The 26,375-nt window shown below is 44.2% G+C and overlaps 1 protein-coding gene across 1 annotated transcript in view; it reads left to right on the forward strand.

The window, feature by feature from the left end:
* Nucleotides 1-26,375, forward strand: part of FBXL17 (F-box and leucine rich repeat protein 17) — a 337,107-nt gene that overhangs the window by 305,745 nt on the left and 4,987 nt on the right. Inside the window, exon 8 of the mRNA XM_060235625.1 lies at nucleotides 8,875-9,017. Within this exon, the coding sequence (XP_060091608.1) occupies nucleotides 8,875-9,017 (143 nt within the window). The remainder of the gene's footprint in view (nucleotides 1-8,874; nucleotides 9,018-26,375) is intronic.

A 26,375-nucleotide genomic window follows, 5' to 3' on the forward strand; every position in this document is an offset into this window, starting at 1 on the left:
GAGAGAGAGAGCGCATGCACACCTGCAAGTCACATCAACCTCTGGTAACGGACTCCAACTTGGGGGCCTTGAGGATATTCAGAGAGGTGGCTGAATAAAGCTTACCCCTGTCCTCCCAATTTGGTATTTCAAGGAGCTTTCCCATCCAAGAACTAGCTGGTGTTGTCCTTCCTTAGCTTCTAAGATCTTATAAGATTGGGCTTGCTTGGGCTATCCAGGTCAGGCAGGTCATTTCTTACGCTTTATAATGTCATTATTTGTTAAGCCATGTTTCAGCTATTGAAAAAGTTTGGGGTCATCTCATCCTAGTAATTTTCAGAAAATGCTCCAAAGCACTCCTAAATACAATGTGGGTAGATTTCGTCAAGGTAGCTCAAAAGCAGAAGAGTACAGAAGAAACAAGAATCTCTTTTAACTGAGGAAAAGTCCTATTAATATACTGTAGAGAACAATGTGGGAATGTGAATACATCACACATTCAGTTCTCCAATTAATCAGGGTTGCATTAATCACGAGGTGGGCTGTAGTTCCCCTCAATTGCCTTTTGTAATGGCCATGGGGAGAGGGCAGCCTTAATCCACTGTGCAAAAAATGATGTAAGGCTACTTGTACTGCTAAGAAAGAGGAGTGCAAGTGGCAGCATGCAATTTCACTAGACGGTCACATGCCAGAAGCTCGCTGCCCAGTTTGTTCCCATTTCTCTGGCTGTGCTAGTGTGAAGGCAGCTTGGACATTGTCACTCCATAAAAAGTGATACCAAGGCTGCCAAGGTGGTGCCCAAGTTATTGGGGAGGAGAGAGAAACATTAGCTCCTGGATGATGACCATGATCTGTTTTAACTACTAGAAGGAGGAGGAAGGAGGAGAAGAAGAAGAAGAAGAAGAAGAAGAAGAAGAAGAAGAAGAAGAAGAAGAAGAAGAAGAAGAAGAAGAAGAAGAAGAAGAAGAAGAAGAAGAAGAAGAAGAAGAAGAAGAAGAAGATGATGATGATGATATTGGATGTATACCCCACCCTTCACTCTGAATCTCTGTCTCAGAGTGGCTTACAATCTCCTTTACCTTCCTCCCCCACAACAGACACCCTCTGAGTAGGTGGGGCTGAGAGAGCTCTCACAGAAACTGCCATTTCAAGGACAGCTCTGTGAGCGACGGCTGACCCTAGGTCATTCCAGCAGCTGCAAGTAGAGGAGTAGGGAATCAAACCCGGTTCTCCTAGATAAGAGTCCACACACTTAACCACTACACCAAACTGGCTACTAACAGGATACTTCTGGCAGCTTAGATGAAGCAAAAGTTGTGGTTGAACCTAAACATACCACAGGGATTGATCACTGTTGCTGCCCGTACTGCCAAGACAAGGCATCTAAAATGTTCTAGTATTGGGGGATAAAGGCAGATACTAGAGAGAAAAAACTGATCCCTCAGCTTCCGTCCCATACAGCAATGCTGGCAATACTACAGTAAAGCAAGTTACGATTATAGTACTATATTACTGCAAGAGTGAATTGCTGCTATAGTTTGAGTGTCAGCATGAATGCTGGGACGGTAATCTCTAGCATCCCCACATTCTTAGCTGGTAATAACATTGCCCTTATGTAGGAGTGCTGAGAATGAAAGCCTGATTCAGTTTGGGACTGAGGAGTAGGGGAGTGTCTGCATATTGAAGTACAAAGAGCTCGCATTTTAAGATTATTTGAATACTGTGTTATCAATGAGTGAGAAAACTAAAGCTTCTCAAAGTTCTTCACACAGCCTAAAGAATCAAAGAGTCTGCTCAAGTTCCAAGGTTGTTCATTCTTCCTTAACAAATAATTATATAATAAGATTAATACTAATACTGAGTCCAGTTAAATTGATTAGCAGTAAGTTTAGGACAGAAAAGAAGGTACTTCTTCACACAGTCACATAATTAGATATTGGTCTGAAGCAGTACTACAAAATAGGAGCCCAGTAGCACATTTAAGACCAACATGCATACTCCATTCATTTTCTGATGAAGTATGCATGCATATGAAAGCTTACATTCTGAATTGTTGGTCTTAAAGGTGCTACTGAGCCCCATAATTAGTTTAAGAAATGCACTAGCATAAATTATTGTGGTGGCCTCCACCTCAAATGGCTTTACAAGAACTCATGAGGAATAGTTTTGTCAGATTGTGGAGCCCACCCTGTGATACCCTCATTGTAATGTCTTCCTTGTGGGGTTCTTTGGGACATTTGGCTGGAAATAGATTGCTGGACAAAGATAGAACAAATGAGTTTTTATGGTCTTTAAAGTCACACCCCATATCTCTTTTTTTCAGCTTATATAATTTTGTGTATTAAATCTGTAACTACTTTTTATCTTTCCAGGCTTACCCAGTAGTTGTCATGTAGCTTCCCAGTGAAGGTCAAAAAATTAATTTAGACAGAAGAAATTTAACAAAGTTTGCTAAAGCCCTCAAAGAACTAGACTTGCCATTGGGATGTTGTCTGATGTGCTTCCTTTTCATTTCCTTAGGGCATCACATTAAATAGGCTTCTCAGCATGGTCATGTCCCTGTATTCCTTCTGCATTTTACAGCAGTCTCACATTTCATTTTTATGAAATGTGGCACATCCACATATGTACAAAGGTATAGCTACCAAAGTTTCACAAGTGACCTCAAGCAGCCTGAGGCAGGTGGGATAGAAAACATACAGCTTGTCTTGATAACAGTATTCTTTCCATCCCAAAAGACAGTGATTCTGTTATGAATATGCATGGAAAATTGTTGTCTATTTACTTCTCTTATAGAGGTTTTCAGGATTCCTAACACTGTATTGCAGATACAACAAATATTAAATGGCTGTCCTCTGTGTGTTCTTTTTAATTTGCAAGGAATACCATTTTTCTATCTCTTGCATTTGTATTCAGAATAGTAGGCTTTGCATTTAAATTTCAGATCAGAAGTTGGCTTTGACTCTTTTTACCTTTTAAAATGATTAAGCAAATTTGTGTTACAATACATTGATGTGTCTAATCTATATGGCCATAATACAGAAATCACACAGACCTTTCTTGCATACCCACAGCCTGATAGGAGTCATCACACAGAAAAGCTACATTCAGTTAACCCTACCTACTTGGTCAGAATTAATATACATACAATCCATGAAATTGTGGATAGAATTTTAGGGTAGAATCTTGATGATGTGACAGTAAGCGTGTGTGTGTTTGTGTGTGTGTGAAAGACAGATCGAGATCAGGGAGCTGTATAATTTGGCATTAGGATCAGTCTACTTGCTTATTTTCAGAATCTCCTGTCCTGTTTTAATTTTAGCTGATCCTTTGTCCTGAACACAGCAGTACTAACCAGCCTTTTTTGTAGAAAAAAACGAGCAAGAACTCATTTGCATATCAGGCTATACCACCTGACATCACCATTGTTTCACAGAGCTTTTTTTTTTTTTTTAAGAAAAAGTCCATCAGAAACTCATTTTCATATCAGTCCATAGCCCTTGATGACTGGCCAGCTGGAACTAAAAAATATAAAATGCTCTTAGCATAGGAAAACATGAAATGGCTGGGCATTCCAAGCGTCCCCCTCACCCTCCAACCTGTCTACTCACAGTGGCAGTGGCTCTCCAGGCAGAGTCTCCGGTTTTTTTACAGGGTAGCTTGAGATGGGAGAGGCGTGAAGGCCCTTTGGAAATAATGGGAGCCCAAGAATGCAAATTGACTTGCATGAGCTCCATTGAAATACATTGCAGCACAAAGAAAGTTGTAATGAAAATGCAGTACAGATTTTCTATTAAGGTATTTAGGGCCAGATGGACTAGTCTGGGAATGGATAATCCATTCTGCGTTTTCTTTGCAACATTTTTGTTGTTGTTGTTGCAGTATATTTCAAAGGAACTGAGAGGAATTTCTGCCAGTGAATAGGAGCTGGGAAGTTTGGCAGTCCTTCCCTCTGTTTCCTGTGCTCAGCAGCAGCTCAAGCTTGAGCTGGGAAGGGTAAGGACAGGCAGGGGAGTGGGGGGGGGGGCAAGAGAGCCACATGATCGATTAAAGTCCTGGGTGGGCCATTTCTGACTGGCTGTAGGTTTGACACCCTGGACTAGAACCTAACTCTGATCTGTTCATATGAGGTAGCTTATACACTACAGACATGAGATTTCTCACAGTAGGGACCAGCACTTACAGCAACTTTTGTTAGTAGGATTGATGGGACAGATTTTTTTTTCCAGGCCAGAGAATGACCCTATATAAGAGAATTCAGAGTTCTACTATTCAGAGTTACCCACTGAGTTTAGTGTGCTTAGAGGGGTTTAATTCTATTTAGGATTGCACTGCAAAGCTGCCATTTGTTATATGAATTCTTTATCGTACTCTGTCCTATACCCGGATTCTTTCTTGCATTCCAGAATCATACAACAAATATATTGTTCAAATAGCCTTAAGATTATGACAACAGCTAGAATTGTCACCTCCTAGTGGCAGAAAAGCAACTATTGTCTGGTTACCTGTATATATTTGAATGTATTTAATTGTGTGCATTAACAGTCTCTAGATTGTGTTGGTGTCAGTTGTAAAAATAAACATAACTCTTTTTGCAATATTGAAAACTTGCTGGTGTGCAGAATTTACAGGCTGTAACTATTGCACTGCATTCATTGATCAGATAGATCAACTCAGTATACATTATATGGTTGGACTTTCAAAAGGCTTTTGGCAATGTACCTTATCAAAGACTCCTGAATAAACGTAGCTGTCATGGGATAAGAGGACAGGTTCTCTTATGTATTAAAAAGTTGCTAAATGATAAGAGGCAAAGCATAGGAATCAATGGACAGTTCTCACAAAGGAGGGAAGTAAGCAGTTGGGTCCCACAAATGTCAGTACTGGGGCTGGTACTGTTTAATTTTTTCATAAATGATCTGGAACTAGGGGTGAGTCAAGTTTCTAGATGACACAAAAATATTCAGGGTGGTGAAAACCAAGGCTGATTGTGAAGAGCTCCAAAAGGACCTTCACAAATTGGGTAAGTGGGTGACAGTGTGGCAAATGAAATTCAGTGTAAAGTGATGCACATTGGGACAACAAAATCCCAACTTCAGGTATAGACTAATGGGTTCTGAACCTGCCGAAACTGAGATGGGAAAAGATCTTTAGGTTGTAGTGGATAGCTCAATGAAAATGTCAACCTAGTATGCTGCAGCAGTGAAAAAGGTGTTAGGGATTATTAAGAAACAACCAATATTGTAATGCCCCTGTGTGGTGCAGCCTCATTTGGAGGCTAGTCACTGTATATCAAAAAGGACATTGCAGAGCTGGATGAAGTACAGAGGAGGGCTTGAACAATGAGACTCTTATTGCTTCCCTACAGGGGGAATATTCCACTGTCCAGTTCATTTGTTACAAATTTTTTTAATATTGAGTCTACAGTTTCTTTTGTTCATTTTCATTGTTACATCAGTTACTTCCCAGTGGTCTTTCCTAAACCATTCTCAATCTTCCTTGAACTAAAATGCTGTGGTTACTTACAAGTTGTTATCATAGCCTGTTTTACAGTTCCTTGGCCAAGTTATAAATCCAGTAAATAAAAGTTAATGCTGGACATTGTAAGAATAAATCCATTACCTTGTATTGTTTATTGGGATAGCTGATCTCCATCTTTTAACTTTTTAAAAAAATCTAATCACTTTGTATTAAAAATGTTTAACAATAACAGAAATTTAAGCAAAGGTATTTTTCTTCGGGTGACAGGGGTGCCCCAGGGCCTTTGGCCCAGCCCATTACGAAGTGTATACCCCAAGATGCATCCAGACAGCTTGAGCCTCACTTACCTTCAGATGTGGCAGAAGAAAGTGGGGAAGGAGAATGGCATTAGAACCTGGAATTGACAGGTGACATGCTAGGAACCCTCAGCTCTCTATGGTCTTTATTAGGGATACGCACGGACCAGACCACTAGGGTTGCCAATCCCCAGGTGGGGGCAGGGGATCCCCCGGTTTGGAGGCCCTCCCCCGCTTCAGGGTCATCAGAAAGCGGGGGGAGGGGAGGGAAATGTCTGCTGGGAACTCTATTATTCCCTATAGAGATTTATTCCCATAGAAAATCATGGAGAATTGATCCGCGGGTATCTGGGGCTTGGGGGGGCTGTTTTTTTGGGGTAGAGGCACCAGATTTTCAGTATAGCATCTAGTGCCTCTCCCCAAAATACCCCCCAAGTTTCAAAAAGATTGGACCAGGGGGTCCAATTCTATGAGCCTCAAAAGAAGGTGCCCCATCCTTCATTATTTCGTATGGAAGGAAGGAATTGAAAAGGTGTGCCGTCCCTTTAAATGTGAGGGCCAGAACTCCCTTTGGAGTTCAATAATGCTTGTCACAGGCTTGAGCTTGGCTCCACCCCTAATGTCTCCTGGCTCCTCCCCCAAAGTCCCCAGATATTTCTTGAATTGGACTTGGCAACCCTATGGACCGCAGACCAAATTTTTTCACAGACTGGGGCCCAGTTCATAGACTGTGCACTTCATTCATGCACCCACTAACATGGACCTACAAGGACTGTCCCAGGAGATCTGTGGGTCCTTGTGGGGGCAAGGCTTGCAAAAGCTGCACAGTGTGCGATTGAAGGCCTAGCAGTGACTTCATTCACTTCCCAATGGTGAACTTGCCTCTTAGCCTTCACTCACACACTGCCCAGCTTTGCAAAACATGCTGGACAAGAGTGAAGGCTGAGCAGCAAATTCACCCACTTCCAGGTGGGTGAACTCACTACCTGGCCTTCACTCACTCACACACACACACGGCTTTCCCTCTAAGCTGAGTTAGCGTGAGCTAGCTCACAGATTTTTAGCCTCCAGCTCACGCATTTTTGCCTTAGCTCAGGAAAAATGGCCCCAGAGCAAACGAATTTATGCAGTAGCTCACAACTTTAATGCCAGTAGCTCACAAAGTAGAATTTTTGCTCACAAGACTCTGCAGCTTAGAGGGAACATTGATCACAGCCCTGTTTAACATTTTGGCCTAGCCCCTACATTTTCCCTTAAATGAAAAAGATCATGTGGCTACTCCCTAAAAGCAGTGTAGTACAACACAGTTGTACAGCTTCTGTAAAGTATAGTTCACTGGTGAAAAAAAAACAGACACAACATTTACTATGGAGACAAGTCTGGTTTCATTGAAAGCAAGAAAAGTTGGATTTATACCCCACCCTTCACTCGGAGTCCCAGAGCAGCTTACAATCTCTTTCCCTTTTTTCCCCCACAACAGTCACCCTGTGAGGTAGGTGGGGCTGAGAGAGCTCTGAGAGAACAGCTCTATAACTGACCCAAGGCTAGCCAGCTGGCCGCATGTGGAGGAGTGGGGAATCAATAGGCTTCCCAACCCTCCCGCCCTGGCGGGGGACCCCAGGATTTCCACCCTCTTCCTCCGCTCCCCCAAAAAATGGAAGCGGGGGGAGAGGGGGGAAACGGCGCCGAGCTGCCGGATCCTGGGGCTGAGCCCATCTCGGAGGAGCAGCCACAGCGAGCGGAGCAGAGGCTGCAGCTGCGGGGCGGCTCGCCACGCTCCCTGGCGCTGTTTCCCCCTCCCCCTAGCTCCACCCCAGTGTCTCCTGGCTCCACCCCCAAAGTCCCCAGATATTTCTGGGGTTGGATTTGGCAACCCTAGGAATCAAACCTAGTTCTCCAGGTTAGAGTCCACTGCTCTTAACCAGTACACCAGACTTGCTCTCAGGATGTCATCATCATTAAATACCAAGGAACACATGGAACAGGGCAGGAATCCCAAATTTGTTGAGCCTGTGGGGATCTTTGGAGTTTTTAGAGATAGTAGTGGATGTGACTATAACATGGCTCCCATGGGAGGGTGCAAATCATTGAATCTTAGGAAGTTCTACATAATAGAGCTAACTGTTAGCTGCTCTTCACAATTTCAGAAAGAAACCTTATTCAACTGGAGATGGTGGGAGTCACCGGATTCAAAGCATGGGCTTTGTTAGTGACCTAGTGGCCCTTATATGACAGGCCAAATTATAGTTTTTAGCTGTGCAGGAGATAGGTTGTGATTCAAGATCCAGAAGCTTTCCCCACACCTCTATATGTAATACTCCCAAGTAAATATGCCTTTCTGTTTGGTTTCGCTATTCCTGTTACAATCTTGCGATTATGTTTTATCATTTTATAAAAGCGTACTTTAGTTATTTATATTGGTGTTTTACTTTACTGGGTTTAAACAGGGTAAGCTGCGTTCAAAATTTTCCCAGTTTGCAGTGGGATCTAACTATATTAATAGAGTGAACAGAAATTTATTTGCTGTTCTTTCTTTTTAAAAAACTTTCTTTTTTCAGTTTTACTTGTTTTGCCTATAAGTATCAATAGACTACATCATCATTAAAAAGAAATTATCTGACCAGTTCATGAAAAGATCTTTGTAGTCACTTAAACCAGTAGGAGCCAAAGAACCTCATTTGGAATGCATGCAGAATCCAGTGGTTTGTCTCATGGTGACCATGCTACCAAAAATGTTAATAGTCACTCAGTGTTAGCTTGGGCATTGTAACTTTACTGATGACAAAAGGTTTGTGTGTGACTTGAAAAGAAATGGAAGTTCTGTATCAGTTAGTATAACATCGCAAAGGAAATAATTTAGTATAGAAAATAAAATTTACTTTGGTTTAATAATTGAAGAATGTATAAAGCTAATTTGTATATAAATAATATGCTTCATTGGGGAAGGCAATGGCAAACACCCCATAAAAAGTCTGCCTAGAACATATCAAGATGTGACATCACCCCATGGGTTGGTAATGACCCAGTGCTTGCACAGGGGACTACCCTTACCTTTAATATGCTTCATATGATTTGTTATTTGTTCCCATGCTGACTTCATTTCTCTCATATTTTACAGCACTGATAGCCATTGGGCGATATAGTATGACCATAGAAACTGTGGATGTAGGATGGTGCAAAGAAATCACAGATCAGGGAGCCACTCAAATTGCTCAAAGTAGCAAGTCTCTCAGATACTTAGGACTGATGAGATGTGACAAGGTAAGAAGCTTTTGTATAAAAGACTGTGTTTTCTTTGAGAAAATTCATTCCCTACATTAAAGAAAATGACAAGTGCCATTTCTCTGATAACTGAGCTAGTGATGCTCACATGCTTTTTGAATAGCTGCTATTTTCTAAATTTCCTAATCCCTGTCTTTAGTATATAATTAATATACTAAATAATTATTTATTTCTACCAACTAATTCATTATTTAGTATATTAATATGCATAATTTTATATTTTGTCTTAAAACACAAAATATGTCAGTACCAAAAATGCGACAATACAACTTTCAAAGAAAATAATCAACAACTTCTATCACAAATTTCCATTGTAATAAGGCTGCGTATTGCTCTGAGGACAAATCTTTCAGTTGGCTTTGTGAAGTATCTTGCCCATATAAAAACACATTAGAAACTCCTGTTTGCTGTGTTCTCAATTTAAAAAATGAATTCAAAAAATGAAACTATTATTAAGTTTTTGAGTTTTGAAGAGTCACTATTTTTTTAACTGATGGAACTTAATAACTTAAACTTGAGTGTTTTGTAATAGCCAAGAAAAGAAAAATATCTGTGAGTTTCCTTTGATGAATTGGACTAAGATTATCTGCTTAAACTGTTCAAAGGGATACTTGACCCTGGGGTTTAGATTTGACCTCTAGTCACCTGATTGGCTTTATAGATACCTCTTTTGTGGGTTTAGTTAACGTTGTTTGTACAATCAAGAAGGACTTACTAAAAACAATCTATCTTGTCTTGAACTGCTGAAGGCAATCAATGACATTGATGTTGAAAAGAGATTTAAGTATATTGTCCATTAAAGCATGCATGCTGTACAATCGATATTCTTTTAATTGCTGGCTTATACTTTCCTGAATTTTTACAAAGGGACTGCACGCTGTGTAGGGAGACAACTGAGCTAGCAAGAATAAAAATCTGAGACTGCTGCAGTGCAAATGGGGGGAAATGTTCCTGATTAATGGGGAAAATATATTGGATAATTTGATGAGAATGCTGTAAAGTGTGGCATTAGGAGGACCACTGGGGGTCATTTAACTTGCTTGTTAAACCTCTTTGTGAGGGGAATGAGGAAAGTAGCCATAAAAAGAACAAATTTTCAGAAGCACTGTCTCTGAATTTAAAATGTTTGAAATGCAGTGCTGGCAGCTCTAAAAGCTCCATCCATCCCCATCTATGGAACAGAGAAGTTATAGAACAAAACCACTTCATTCACTTTTCTATATTCATGCAGAACTAATTTCTTTTTCCAAACTACCAGCATCCAGGGCATCATTGAAGAAAAATCTTGGCGAGTAGCGAGTGAGACGGGTTTTCAAATGCCACTGTGACAGAAAATGCTCTTTCATACATTTGGGGGGGAGAAGAGTATATGGAGGTTATTTCTCCCCTTTTGGTCCCCCCCCCACCAAAGTATTGTATGATGTTTGTATACCAGGTAACTACTGCATCTTGTGTATTAGATGACATTTTCTGAAATGCAGGGTAGAAGCCCATATATACAAAGAACAATAGATTTTCAGCAATCTCCACCAAATACATTTTGTGACATTATCTCTTTGGAATTTCTTTGATATGCACTTGACATAGATTTAGAATTACAAAGGAGTTGAGGTTCTTGCCAGAAAAGATCAGAGAAACAGTAGGGCTGGGCAGAGGCAGACTCTTGTTTGATTCCATCGATTATATAACTGCCGCTAGGCTATAGATCTCACTACTGGCTGTACTATTGATCCACACCACAAAAATAATCAAATTGATTCATTTCTCATCAAGTTGCCATTACTGTGGTCTTTTTGATTTCCATATGAGCTTGCTTTTAAACCAGACAGTATGGGAGCAACGCATCACTGCTTTCAGGCAAAAAAATATATAACAAATTTGGTATCATGAGGAATGGCAATATCATTTCTCTGTTGTGTATTTTTAGTTTTTAATATTTTAAACTCAACTGTCTTGAATCCAAGTTCATTGCCTAGTTCAATTAATGAGGAAATCAGCTCTCAAGATTACCAATCTCTAGGTGGTGACTGGAGATCTCCTGAGATTACAACAGATCTCTAGGCAATAGAGATCAGTTCATGTGCAGAAAATGACTGCTTTGAAAGGTGGATTCTGTGACATTATACCCCGTTGAAGTCCTTCCCCTCCCCAAACCCCACCCTCCTCATGCTTCATCCCCGAAATCTCCAGGTATTTCTCAACCAGGAGTTGACACCCCTGTTCTCAGACTTCCTGTTGAGAAGAGCCTGTTGTAGGTCCTTGCTTAAGAGCTAGATACTTTAACCAAGCAAATGACAATTGGCTTATAATTCCTCTCTAATTATTAAAACATTTACCATAATTATTGAGGTTCTAAAATCACTTCAATGAGAACCTTATTACTGACAAATCAACCCATATGTTGCAAGCATGCACTTAAAGTGGTGTTTGGTATGTGTATGGGACTTGTGCATGTGCAAGCTCCTGTTAACTTTAATGAAAGAATTTGTGCATGATGTTGTCTCCCCCCACTAAAATGAAATGCCTTTTTTAGATGCATACTGACACCCCATGGTAGTAACAAATTTAAGGATTAAATTAAGTTTCTATACAGCCTGTTTGAAGTTGCAGTAAGCTATTTTTGGTTGGTTAACTGTTTGCCCCTTGAGCTTTGTTTATCTCAAGTTTGGTAGCAATAGGAAGTTTCACAATTGTGTATATTAGATAAAGAATGATGCAAAAGAATATGGTTTTTCCACTCAGAGAGAAATGGTAAACCTAATAACTTGAAGGGGAAAGCTGATGATGTCTGTACAGGATAAAAATAATACAAAACCGCAAGGTTTAAGGCTACTCTTACCAGCTATATTGTGTTTAACTATACTTGAAAATGTAACATATAAGAATCCATATGTACAATTTTGCAAGGTTTTTGTGAATTTCAGTGCTGTTTGATGAATATATCGTACATTTCTGATTGTTCAGAAAAAGACAATTCTGATCTCCCCTTTGCATCTCTGAACTGTAACATAAGCATTCAGCTTGTAATGTTGCACGTAGGTCAAGACCAATGACCATGTAAGCTGTCTTGCAAACTTCTTCGACTGAGGCATGATGCATTCATGGCTGCCTCCCTGACAGAGTGTGCGGTAATACCCTTGGGAATCTCCAGACTGAGAGATTTGTATGCTTCTGCAATGCACTGCTTGAGGACAGCTGACTGATGACCGTGACATTTCATCCTTACATTTGGAGGTGTGACATTGACAAACAGGAACTCCGACCTTCAGATGGACTCAGTACAAGCCAGATAAATTTTGAGCACTCGGTGGATATCCAGAGTATACCACAACTTCTCTTTGGGATATCTTGGATCAGGACAGAAGGAAGGAAGACACAGTCCTTGAGACCTGTGGAAACTGGACACAAACTTGGGTTGGAATGTTGGGTCTATAAGAAGTATGACTTCGTCTGTGTGGAAGATACATAGCTCCCTTTTGACTCACAGAGCACTCAGCTCCAATTCTCGCCTTGCAGAGGTCATGGCTACCAAGAAGATTGTCTTGAAGCAAAGCCACGTCAAGGAAACTTCTCTGAGAGGCTCAAAAGGTGGCTTAGTCAGAGTTGTCAGCACTGTATGTAACCTCCAAGTTGGAAATTTGTGAATTGGAGGAGGACATCAGTGAGAGGCCCCTGTGAGAAACTGACGAATGTGAGAATGACTAGGTAGATCCATGGCTAACACAAAAGAGGTAACTGAGTTCCAAGCTGCGACCTGTCTTCTTAGCATCGCAGCTTTCTGTCCAGATTTCAGACCGTCTTGAAGGAAATCCATCACATGATGAACCAAAGGTTCCAAAGGAGAAACTCTTTTTATTTTACACCACCCATGGAAGGCCTTCCATAATGTATTGTAGATTTGTGTGGTGGAATCTTTTCCCTGAGGCCAGAAAAACATCTTCCATTTCTTAGGAGTATCCCAAGTTCAGGAACAATTGCCATGCAGTCAGCCTCAGCCATTCTGGATGAGGATGCCAAATGGGGCCCTGTACATAAGAACATAAGAGAAGCCATGTTGGATCAGGCCAACGGCCCATCCAGTCCAACACTCTGTGTCACACAGTGGCAAAAAATTTTATATACACACACACACACTGTGGCTAATAGCCATTGATGGACCTGTGCTCCATATTTTTATCTAAACCCCTCTTGAAGGTGGCTATACTTGTGGCCGCCACCACCTCCTGTGGCAGTGAATTCCACATGTTAATCACCCTTTGGGTGAAGAAGTACTTCCTTTTATCCGTTTTAACCTGTCTGCTCAGCAATTTCATCGAATGCCCACGAGTTCTTGTATTGTGAGAAAGGGAGAAAAGTACTTCTTTCTCTACTTTCTCCATCCCATGCATTATCTTGTAAACCTCTATCATGTCACCCCACAGTCGACGTTTCTCCAAGCGAAAGAGTCCCAAGCGTTTCAACCTTTCTTCATAGGGAAAGTGCTCCAGCCCTTTAATCATTCTAGTTGCCCTTCTATGGACTTTCTCCAATGCTATAATATCCTTTTTGAGGTGCGGCGACCAGAACTGCACACAGTACTCCAAATGAGACCGCACCATCGATTTATACAGGGGCATTATGATACTGGCTGATTTGTTTTCAATTCCCTTCCTAATAATTCCCAGCATGGCGTTGGCCTTTTTTATTGCAAACGCACACTGTCTTGACATTTTCAGTGAGTTATCTACCACGACCCCAGGATCTCTCTCTTGGTCAGTCTCTGCCAGTTCACACCCCATCAACTTGTATTTGTAGCTGGGATTCTTGGCCCCAATGTGCATTACTTTGCACTTGGCCACATTGAACCACATCTGCCACGTTGACGCCCACTCACCCAGCCTCAACAGATCCCTTTGGAGTTCCTCACAATCCTCTCTGGTTCTCACCACCCTGAACAATTTAGTGTCATCCGCAAACTTGGCCACTTCACTGCTCACTCCCAGCTCTAAATCATTTATGAACAAGTTAAAGAGCATGGGACCCAGTACCGAGCCCTGCGGCACCCCACTGCTTACCGTCCTCCACTGCGAAGACTGCCCATTTATACTCACTCTCTGCTTCCTATTACTCAGCCAGTTTTTGATCCACAAGAGGACCTGTCCTTTTACTCCATGACTCTCAAGCTTTCTAAGGAGCCTTTGATGAGGAACTTTATCAAAAGCTTTCTGGAAGTTAAGGTAAACAACATCTATCGGGTCTCCTTTGTCCACAACATTGTTTGGTAGTAGAGTTTCAGATGGAGTCCAGAAGCCTTGAGCCAGTTGGTTGTTGAGAGTTGCACCCCATCCTGAGAGACTGGCATCCACAAAGAGCTGGACTTCATTGGCGTGGTAGAAAGATTTTCCTGAGGAAGGTTGCTGTCCTTGGTCCACCACCTTAGGGCGACACAGGCTGATAATGAGAACTCTGACTGACACATCTTGCTTCCCCATGATGTGGGATTAATAAGGGCAAAGGAAGAGTTGAAGGGGTCTGGTAGCCAACCCCACTGGACTGCATCCAGGTTTGATATCAGTACCCCCATCATCTTGGCTAGTGTAAGAAGAGAGGAATAGGGACTTCTGATTATTGCTCTGAAGAGACATCTCCTGCCTGAAGATTGGCACCGGGTCCTCTTTGTAAAGGCACGAAGTCCTGAAGATGGATAGGTTCTTTGTGCGCCAAAACTGCGGGTCTAAGATGGCTGCTGTTCCCAGCCGGCTGTCAGGGTCAGAGCAGTTTGTCTTGCAGCACTTCACCCATAAGGGAAACGTTGCCAGAGATGTTGACAAGCTGGAAGGTCATTTCGGCTCCAGATATTGCTGCCACAGCCCCAGACTAGACACTGAAGCTGGCATCGTCATCCATGAAGTCATTTCTTGTATGTTCCATTCTTCACTCCGCAGTAGCGGTATTTTAAGGCAGTAGCCGCCTTGAAGCTAATCCCCCCTTCAGCGGAAGAAAGAAATGGGGGGGGGGAGAAAGGAAAAGAGGCAAAGAAGAATGGAGCACTAGTAAGGTAAAAAGAACATAAAGGGTACGTATATAATTGAGTAAGGCTTGAAAGAACAAGAAATAGAAGGAAAATCTTGTAATGGAAAAAAAAGGTTTAGACCTAAACCAACACTGGTCTCATTGAGGCAGTAAAGAAATTGAAGAGTGGGTGTTCCCATGCTACAGGAAGAGGAAGAAAGTTTACTTCCTGCCTCCCTGATAGGAAACACCCAAGATATCTTCTTCGTGGTCTCTGTGCATCACACCGATGGGAGAAGGCGCCAGCGCCGATCACGATCGGTAAACTTCAAAGCTGCGGATTTCCGCGCCTCCGCCCCAGTGCGTATGCTCAGGAGCCCCACCACGCATGCCCACTGGGACGGGAGCGGACATCTCGCCAGTTCTCTTCTGACCGCCGCGCTGATCAGTCGATCCCTGGCTACGGTCGGTGAACTTCGTACCAATCTGTTGGTTGGTTTATTAGTGTAGATAGTTGTTAGTTTAGTTTCTTAGTATAGTGTTAGTTAGTTAGTGTAGTGTGCTGCCGCGGGAGCGTAGGGTGAGTTTTTTCCACCCTCTGGGCGGCTCCCCTATCCGTCCCTCCCGCGATTCCTTCCTGCCGTCTTCCCTCGCGCATGGAAAGGCAGTGGGGCTTCTTCAGACGGTGCGTCAAGTGCGGGAGTAAAATCGCACTGCCTGACGGACATTCGTTGTGTGTGTTGTGCCTTGGAGAACGCCATAAGCCAGACTCGTGTGTACATTGCTCCAAGTTCTCCAAGCAAACTCGGAAAAATCGGGCGGCGAGACTGGCGGCGGCGCTAATGGAACATGCGCTTTCCCCCCGAAAAATGGCCGAAGAGCCGACGGTCGCTCTCGAGCAGGTATCGGCACCGAAATTGATCGATACCCTCTCCTCAGGCCAGGCAACTGGATGGCCACCTTAGATTTGAAGGATGCATACTTCCATATCTCTATCCTTCCCTCCCACCAACAATTCCTAAGGTTTGCAATCGGGGAAGATCATTTTCAATACAGGGCCCTACCCTTTGGCCTGTGCACTGCTCCGAGGGTATTTACCAAGACCATGGTGGTCGTCGCTGCCCACCTGCGGCTGCAGGGGGTGACTGTGTTCCCGTATATCGACGACTGGTTGATCGTGGCAAACTCACGGGAATCCCTAGTGCATCATATCAACACCACTCTTGCTCTCCTAGTCGACCTGGGTCTGCAAGTCAACTGGGGGAAGTCTCATCTCCAGCCCTCTCAGTGGGTACAGTTTATCGGGGCAGTCTTGGACTCGGTGGCCTGCAGGGCGTTCCTTCCTCTGGACCGAGCAGCAGTTATCATCCGGACAGTCTGTTCCTTTTGCCAAAATCCCACGGTGCGGGCTCGTCAGGTTCAGCGGCTCCTGGGGCTTATGGCAGCTACGACGGCAGTCTTGGGCCTGGCGAGGCTTCGCATGCGCCCGTTGCAGCTCTGGTTCCTCAGGGTCTTCAACTGCAACAGCGACCCCCTGTCTCGCCTACTGACAGTCCCACCAGAGGTGCTGAAGTCCCTGACCTGGTGGGGGATGGAGCACAACCTAGTGGAAGGGGTTCCGTTCCAGAGGCCTCCGCCATCTATCACGGTGATGACGGATGCGTCCCTGTGGGGGTGGGGGGCTCACGTGTCGGGACTGTGCGTGGGGGCTCCCTGGCCCAGTCGCCTTCAACATCATCACATCAACTTCTTGGAGTTGATGGCAGTGTTCCATGCTCTACATTCCTTCCAGACTCTGGTCCGGGGCAGATCGGTGGCCGTCTTAACGGACAACACCACGGCCATGGCCTACCTGAATCGGCAAGGGGGCACGGTGTCTCGCAGCTTGTGCAGACTGGCCATGAGCATCTGGGAGATGTGCGGGTCCCTGGGGATATCCCTGTTGGCCACTCACCTTCTGGAAGAGCAGAATGTTCGAGCGGACTTTCTAAGCCGAGGGGGAGCGTTGCTCCACGAGTGGGAGCTGAACTGGGACTATCTAGAACCGGTCTTCCAGCGCTGGGGCACGCCAGACCTCGACGTCTTTGCGACAAGGGACAACAAGAAGTGCAGGCTGTTTTGCAGCAGGGGAGGAGTGGACCCCAGATCCCTGGGGGACGGCTTCCTAGTCCCATGGCGTTATCACAGCGTGTATCTGTTTCCCCCCGTCGCACTCATTACTTGAGTGCTACAGAAGGTTCTGCAGGACCGGCCGGTCGGCATCCTTGTAACGCCGTGGTGGCCGAGGCAGCAGTGGTTTCCCCTCATCCTGGAGCTGGCCAATGGCGATTTTCATCACTTCCCGCAGGTTCCGGATCTCCTACTATCCCACCGGGGGCGGGTCCTTCACCACGACATCCCGCACTTGAAGCTAACAGCATGGTGCCTGGGGCACAGCAGTTATCTGAGAGAGTGTGATTCATTATGCTGAATTGCAGGAAGCCTTCCACGCGAAAGTCGTACTCGTACAAGTGGAGCAGGTTCTCCAAGTTTGTTGAGGCTGCAGGGGTTACCTCACGTGCGGCGGGTTTGCCTGTTATTTTTGATTTCTTGACCTCCTTGTTAGATGCGGACCTGACGGTGACATCGGTGCGCGTCTATTTAGCTGCCATCTCGGCAGAACACCCGCGGGTGGATGGTCAGTCTGTTTTTGCCCACCCGGACACCAAAAAGTTCCTGAAGGGCCTTGCTCGGCTGTATCCGGCAGTGCGGGTGCCCGCCCCAGCTTGGGACCTGAACTTGGTGCTGAAGGCTTTAACTGGGAAGCCATTCGAGCCGATGGCTACCTGTGCTCCTCACCTCCTGGCTTGGAAGACGGCCTTTCTGGTGGCGGTGACGTCTGCCAGATGAGTGGGCGAGTTGGCAGCCCTCCATTGCGACGCCCCCTACTTGACCTTCACTCCAGAAGGGGTGGTGCTCCGTCAGGACATTACTTTTTTGCCCAAGGTTTTGTCCTCCTTCCATCTCAATGCTGAGATCTCGTTGCCGGCATACTACCCCAACCCGGTGACTGAGTCTGAGCGCAGGCTGCAAACCCTGGATGTGAAACGGGCGTTATCCTTCTATGTGCATCATACGAAGGGCTCTCGGAAGGACCCCCGGCTGTTCGTGTCCTATGTGACTGCAGTGAAGGGGCAGAGAATATCGTCCCAGAGGCTGTCCAGGTGGATTGTCGAGACGATCCGTCTGTGTTACCTGCTCTGCAAAACGCCGCTCCCGGGGCCGGTGAGGGCCCATTCCACGCGGGCGATGGCCACTTCGGCGGCGTTCATGAGGGGCGTCCCACTTTAGTACATCTGCAGGGCCGCTACGTGGGCGTCGCCACACACCTTTGTGTCGCATTATGCCCTGGACCTGAGGCGACATCGGGAGTCTTTGGTGTGCCGTGCTTCAATCCATCTCCTACTGACGAACCGTGGCACCCTCCACCAGGTATGACTATAGCTTGCTAATCTCCCATCAGTGTGATGCACAGAGACCACGAAGAAGATAAACAGGTTTCCTACCTGTAACTGATGATCTTCGAGTGGTCATCTGTGCAGTCACACTACCCCGCCCTCCTTCCCCTCTGTGGCCGGTCCGTCAGTGGGCTGACGCAGCGGTCAGAAGGAACTGGCGGGATGTCCGCTCCCGTCCCAGTGAGCATGCGTGGTGGGGCTCCTGAGCATGTGCACTGGGACGGAGGCGCGGAAATCTGCAGCTTTGAAGTTTACCGATCGTGATCGGCACTGGCGCCTTCTCCCATCGGTGTGACTGCACAGATGACCACTCGAAGATCATCAGTTACTGGTAGGAAACCTGTTTATCCTCTGCCTCAGAGGGAGAATTAGCCTACTAGAAGGTTTACTAGAACAAAATCTATTGAAGCAAATATCTAAAGCAATTAAACTACGCATCCTGGTACCATAGTAAAGAAGGTATATAGGACCATTCCTCTTGCATTCCTCTATACCTTACTATATAAGGTATCATGATACTATTTTGGGCACAGCCCTTCTGGACTCATGTGAAGTAGTAAGGATATGCATTCCTTTCTGCATTTAAAAAAGCATCAAGTCAGTTCAATGAACATTTTTTTTCCTTCACAATAAACAGGAAAACCAGTCTTGAGCCTATAGTAGAAGAAAGGCAAACTAGCTATGTGTATGGGTCCAAAGAATTATTCAAAAAGGTCCAACCAGTTAATCAAAAAACAATTATACTGTCGGTATTGACTCGTATGTGACATTTATGGTAAACAGTGCAAAAGTTTCCTTCACATATCTATGAAAGCTGGTAAACATTAGCTTAAGGTAAAACAGCATATCAAAAATGGTTTCAGAAATGAGAGATTGTAATTTTCAAAGAAAACTTCACAATCTAATCTTTCCCCATGTTCCCAAGCATGCAGCATTCATTTTCTTCATAAATGGCTGTAATTGTTCAAATCAAATTGCTTCATATTTGATTCTAAGAATTTTTGAAGTATTATGTGTAATATTAGGAATATCTGATTCACTGACTTAGAGAATCATATTAGAAAACAATTTACTTCAATGCTTTCATCCACTCCAGCCCATTCCAGTATGTACTTATTTTAAATTTAGATTTGCAACATTAGCTTTTTAAAAGATAGAACAAAAGATGCTTTTCAAAGGGAATTGAGAAGCTTTCTATTATCCCATATATGAAAAATAATTGCTGAAGTACTTGGGAAGAAAATTGTAAGTGATTTCTTTTCTGCTTCAAGTTGAACTAATTCACCCCACACACACACACATACATCATTTTTTCTCATACATTAACTACTTGATACATGATCTTCAGGCAGTACACCAAGATGTGAACAGGTGACTTGCATTTCATTTTCCTTTCGTCTGTTGTGGACTTGGATCAAACCCAATCCCCAGGCTAAGAGCTACAGGCCGAAAGCCAAAGGCTCACACCCTTGATGAGGAAGAGCCTTAGAGTTCAAAGGCTATAGCCCCACCTCTCAACAGCAACAGCAGGGAGTGGGGCCGGCAGTCAACCCCAGGCAACCACACTCTCCTGAGTCAGTAAGAATCCAGACAAAAGAACCAAACAGAAACTAATCTCCAGCAGGCTGCATCCACTCACCTTCAAACACTGTCCCCTAGCACAGCAACCTCAGCTAATGCTCCCCAGCAATTTGGGAAAGACAAAGGCAAACAAAAAACCCGACCTCACTAGCAGCTCTCTCCCTTGCTGCTTCTTCCAGCCAACTCAATTCTGTAGCAGGGGACAAGGACTAGGACTGCACAAAGTAGAAATGGAAATAAAGCATGAGAATGAAACCTGACAGGTTAAACAGGCAGTAAATAGTATTACCGTATTTGCCGGCGTATAAGACGACTTTTTTGCCCTGAAAAACATGTCTCCAAGTGGGGGGGTCGTCTTATACGCCCAGTCGTTTTATACGCCGGCATATATCTGCCCAGTGTGCTTGCGCATGAAAACTTGGGCGCAGAATCAAACTTCCTTGGTCTTAAAGGTGCCACCAGCCTCGCCTGCTGCTCTTGAGCCAGTCTGTGCTGAATCTCCTCCAGGAACACTGACTTTTGAGCAAGCATGCTCACCACCGGCCTCTTTTAGCCCCGTGCTTCACCATTTAGTTTATTGGAGGTGAAGATAAGGAAGAGAGAAAACTCCATGGCGGGCGGGAAGCGAGCGAGGGGAGTGGTGGCCGTTGCCCTCTCCAGGCATTCCTCGTGGGGCGGCGGCCCTTTTAAGAGCCGGACTGGGCTCTCCTGGAGCGGCCGCAAGGAAACCAACCCCGCCGCCGGCCCTGTTTGGCCCTTCTCAGCACCTCCCTCCGTTCCTCTTCCCCACCGCCCCCTCCGCCGATTTCCCACAGCGCGGCAGTGGGAGCGCGCTTGCAAGGGCTGAGGAGAAGGCGAAGGAGCAGCAGAGGTGGCGCGGGGAACGAGGCAAAGCCGTCGCCTCGGGGGCACACATTGAGCGGCAGGGTTCTTCTCCCCTCCCCGGAGAGGCGCGAGGGCACCAACTGCCGCTCTCACGCCCCCTCAGCGTGGCCTGTGTGGCTTTTTTCTCCTCCCCCCCACCTTTTCTTTCCCCCCTTCCTGCTTTTGCTGCCGCCTGAGGGGAAGCACCTGAGGAGAAGGAGGAGGGTCGATGAGATGAAAGTGACAGTATGTTTTGGCAAGACGGGGATAGTGGTTCCCTGTAAAGATGGACAGATCCAGGTCAGAGAGTTAACCCAGCAGGCGCTGCAGAGATACTTACCGTATTTGCCGGCGTATAAGATGACTTTTTTGCCCTGAAAAACATGCCACCAAGTGGGGGGGTCGTCTTATACGCCGGCAAATACGGTACATATATAGAAATACAATGCATTGAGAACAAGGTAATAATAACATACAACAAATTGGATTCAGTTGTTTATGGTTTTATAATGTGGTTTTATTGTTCATATTTCTGTTGTGACCTGCACTGAGCTCAATTGCAGGGGAGTGTGGGATAGAACTGAAATAAACAAACAAACAAACAAGTAGCCCATAACATACAGCAGGGGTTCCCAACCCTCGGTCTGCAGACTGATACCGGTCCGCGGCCTATTGGCAACCAGGCTGCACGACAGCTGATCAGTTTCCCTTCCTCCCCCCCCCCCCCGCTCGCATTTTTGTTTGCAAAGGAAAGTTGGAGGCGAGTGACACTTAAGACCCAGGAAGTCCTCTTCAAGCCAGGAACCAGTGGGTTTCCCTTCTTCCCTGCCCCCTCTGCAAAGGAAAGTTGGAGCCGAGTGGCACTTAAAACCTAGAAAGTCCTTTTGAAGCCAGAAGCCAGTTGCTTTCCCTTCCTCCTCGCCCCGGTCCCTGTTTGTAAAGGAACGTTGGAACCCAGTGGCCCTTATCTGTTTCCATTCCTCTCCCCCTCCATCTTTGTTTGCAAGGGAAAGTTGGAGCCTAGTAGCACTTAGATCCAGAAAGACCTCTTCAAAGTATGAGTTGTGCCTTGCCCCCTCTTTGTGTGTGTGTGTGTGTGAGAGAGAGAGAGAGAGTATTTGTCTACACTCCAGACCAATTTCACCCAGGCTGGGGATTTTGAATTTAAGCCTCCCAAATAGTAGGGTCATACTGACCATTATACCTACTTAGTTCCCAAGTTCTGACGAGAATGAACTAGCCTGAGCTATCAAGGTCAGGGCTAAGAGTAAAGCATGCTGTTGAATTGCAACTGACTCGTGGCAACCCCTTGAAATTCCACATCATGGGATTTACTGACCTTGATTAGCTTCCAAGCACTGATGAGATTATGCTAGTTTGGGATGTTAGGTCTATTCTTTCCTTACTCTTGCCAAACAGATTCATTTCTGGATAATCCTATCCTACTAACTTGGTTACATCCCACATTAGTGTTGATAGTTGCCAGGAAAAATCGTAGTGCTATTTTTTATGTCACTTTATCAGTGGCCCAAGTCACTTCTTATCCTGTTTTCTGGAGCTAGTGGTTCCATTTGAGACTGGACCGTACAGAAACAGCTCTGCACCACACAGTAATAAGGTAAGAAATAGTTCTAAATTATTTATTTTCACAAAAATACTGTATCAGTATTCTGATGTGCATTCATTACCTGACTGCTGCTGCTGTGTGTTTGGTTTTGGTTTTTTTAATCCATAATTTAAATCAAAGCACATTGTTTGCATTAACATTCAGGAGATCCAGGATGCAGATGTTGTGCTCTCTCTGTGTTATTCAACTATTCTTGGGCCCCTGAGCACTGAGATAATCATTGAAACTCTGTAACCCTTTTTATTGTGCTGTAGCTACAGGCAGGAATTATAATTGGACCACCTGAGAATATTATTCATTCAACTATTAAAGGGTTTTTTTAGTCAAACATTTGTTGTTAAATATATTTTTTTTTTTAAAAATGAACTGAGAAAATAGGATATAGAGGACAGCATAAAACTGACTGGACTGTTAGTTGCAAATACAGGAAGGATGGTAGGTGTGTAAAAGGCCTACTGCCCAAAGGAAATTTTAATGTTGGATTAGGGTCATATATCTCTATGTAGAAAATAAAAATTATTTGATGCCTTTTGGTATGCAAAGAGTTCACCAGGACTGTGTCGTGATGATTAGAATCAAATGCCATCATGACAGTTTAGAATCCTTGTTTATGGAAAGAAACAAATTTCAGTTTATGCAGCCCTCACAGCAAATTAAGAGTTTGATTCAAGGCTCCCCAAGCAAGAAAGCTTTCAGTTGTGTTTCCTGCACCAGGCAAGTAGGAAAGGGGGCACAAGAGCACAGCAGGCTGTCTTTGTGTCCATCTTAGACGTACTGAAATTGGTGACATCTGAATGTACTAAAATCATTTTTGTCAAAGAAAAGATCATCTGAGGGATTCCAGATGGCTAGAAATCAGCACTGGTAGTTAGCCTTAGTGTGGGTGTGGGTGTATACGTACACTTCACAAACTTAAAGTAAGGTTTCTTCAAAATATAGCTGATATCCTCTAATTTGGGTTGCTTTCCACAATAAGGTTTTCTTGCATGGAAAGCAGTTACAATTTATTAAACATTACATAAAGTTTCATCTATGATGACTGTGCATACTCCTTTCCTTTTCTAGAGTGCCGGGACCTAGCAACGGTGATCCATGCGACGGTCACCTCAAGATTGGACTACTGTAACGCCCTCTACATGGGGCTGCCTCTGTGCCGGACCCGGAGATTGCAGCTAGTGCAGAACGCGGCGGCCAGGCTGCTGCTTGGCCTCCCAAGATGGGAGCATATACGGCCGGGGCTGCGCGAACTGCACTGGCTGCCGATTGTATACCGGGTCCAGTACAAAGTGCTGGTGATTACCTTTAAAGCCCTATATGGCCGAGGACCGACCTACCTGAGGGACCGTCTCTCCCCGTATGAGCCCCAGAGAGCACTGAGGTCAGTAGGTAAAAACAGATTGACCACCCCTGGGCCAAAAGAAGTTAAACTTCAGACTACCTATGCACGGGCCTTCTCTACCGCGGCCCCTTCCTTGTGGAATCAACTCCCAGAGGAGGTGCGGGCCCTGCGGAACCTTGATCAGTTCCGCAGGGCCTGCAAGACTACCCTTTTCAAACAGGCATTCATGAACGGCTGACCAAGTCCACAAAGAAACATCAAAATGGTCCAGTCTGGAGATCCGCCATCATTCACAAACTGACAGGCATAGCGTCGATTAATAACGGTACTGTCAGATCTAACTTAATGTTTTTAGACTTAGTAACTGTTTTAACTAATGTATTAATCGGTTTGGGGTTATTTAATGTTTTGTTAAATGTATTGTTGTTTTGCTGTTGTTAGCCGCCCTGAGCCTGCTTGGCGGGGGAGGGCGGGATATAAATAAAATTTTACTTACTTACTTACTTACATAGAATTCACTCCACATATGGAGTGTGCGCCTGTCTAATATTTATTAAAATATTTACATCCCACCATTCCTGGTGGTTTAAGGCAGGTTGATATCATTTCTTTATAGGATAATATCTAATACAGGAAAGCCACAATAGTGTAATAGGTAAAGCATTGGACTGGGATATGGGAGACCCACATTCAAATTCCAACTATGGCATGAAAAATTGTTGTGTGACCTTGGGTCAGTCATAAATTCTTAGTCTACCATTGGGGACACAGGTGGAGCATAAACATAAATTATAATGTAATTTTAAGGGTTTAGCAAAAATGAATTAATAAGAAATCATTTAATCAACTTCTGTTTTAGATTTGAGTATAACTTTCAAGAGTTGTTAAAACCAGTTTGTATATTTAGTAACTAGGCTGTTTTTAAAGCTGGTGCCGTTGCATAGGCTAGGGTTTGTACACTGTACAAAAATATTACTGTGTCAACTGGAAAACAAGAGGATTTTTAAAATATTCTTTTGGCTTCTTTTTTTAAAGGCTAAGTCATCTTCACATGTATACAAATTTACTGTTATGTAAGGATACCACCAAGGAGCCCCGTGGTGCAGAGTGGTAAAGCTGCAGTACTGCAGTTGAGCTCTCTGCTCATGACCTGAGTTCGATCCCAGCAGAAGCCTGTAAAATGAGTACCCAGCTTGCTGGGGAGAAAGCGTAGATGAGTGGGGAAGGCAATGGCAAACCACCCTGTAAAAAGTCTGCCGTGAAAACGTAGTGATGCAACGTCATCCCAGAATCGGAAACGACTGGTGCTTGCACAGGGGACTACCTTTACCTTTTTAAAGATACCACCACCCCATGCTATCATTCTTATGGCCAACAGAACAAAGAGTGTGTCTTCCATCCCAAGGGTGGAAATTGGTCAGTAAAATCAATAAAAGTCAGGGCGGGTGGCTTCATCTTGGACATTAATTTGTCAAGGTTTTTTTTAAGTTAAGGTCAGTAAAATCAGTATTTCTTTGTTTTTTGTGAATTCAATTTTTTTTGTTTTCATTACTTCATATTGAGGGTAAGAAGAGGGCAATAAAAATGCTTATGGTGCACTGCAGAAAACTGTTTTGTTTTGTTGATTTTGATTTTGTGTGTGTCTGCACCTGGAAGTCATGTCAATTTCTGGTGATTGATCCCTACCTGGGGGCTTGGAGGATATTCAGAAAGGTGACTGAATAGAGCCTGCCCCTGTGCTGCCAACTTGTTATTTCAAGGATGCCTGTATTAACCAGTCAACCCTGCTTAGCTTCTGAGATCTGATGAGATTCGGTTTGCCTGGGCTATCCAAGTCAGAGCAGAAATCTGATGAAAAACAAGAGTTCATTAATAACTTTTTTTCAGCCAAAAAAAGATAAAGTAGAAGCAAAGCCAAGATAACGCAAAAGTAAAGACCTTAACTTACAGTAATTATGTTTTATTCTCATGAGGATTATTTTATGTATGATTTTAATATATTTCATTATTTATTATTTCTTAAAATTGATTTTTATACTGCTCGTTACCTGTATACTGGTTTCAGGGCACTGAACAATAATAAATAAGCAACATATTATAAAGGTTAAAATATTACAGTTAAAATATATCAGTCAAATTTGCTCAGATGGTGATCTAAATTTTCAATTATGCCACCATCTTGCGGGGGAGGGGGGGGTGCCAGCCAGATGAATGCTATTGCTGTCCTCAACTGAATGCCTTACGTGCCCTGCGTCAAGTCCCACAGGGGACGGATGTTACTCAGCAGAGAGTTTCAGCAGGTTGGGACTAGGGCACTAAAAGCCCTGGGTGTAGTTGAGGACAACCAGATATCTCTTGGGCCAGGGATCACAAGCAAGGTCTTATCAGTGGCAAAGTTCCTCCAGGCAGCTCTACTTATACATAGTACTATGGTAAAC

The sequence above is a fragment of the Heteronotia binoei genome, chromosome 4, assembly GCF_032191835.1.
Source record: "Heteronotia binoei isolate CCM8104 ecotype False Entrance Well chromosome 4, APGP_CSIRO_Hbin_v1, whole genome shotgun sequence".
Taxonomy (NCBI): domain Eukaryota; kingdom Metazoa; phylum Chordata; class Lepidosauria; order Squamata; family Gekkonidae; genus Heteronotia; species Heteronotia binoei.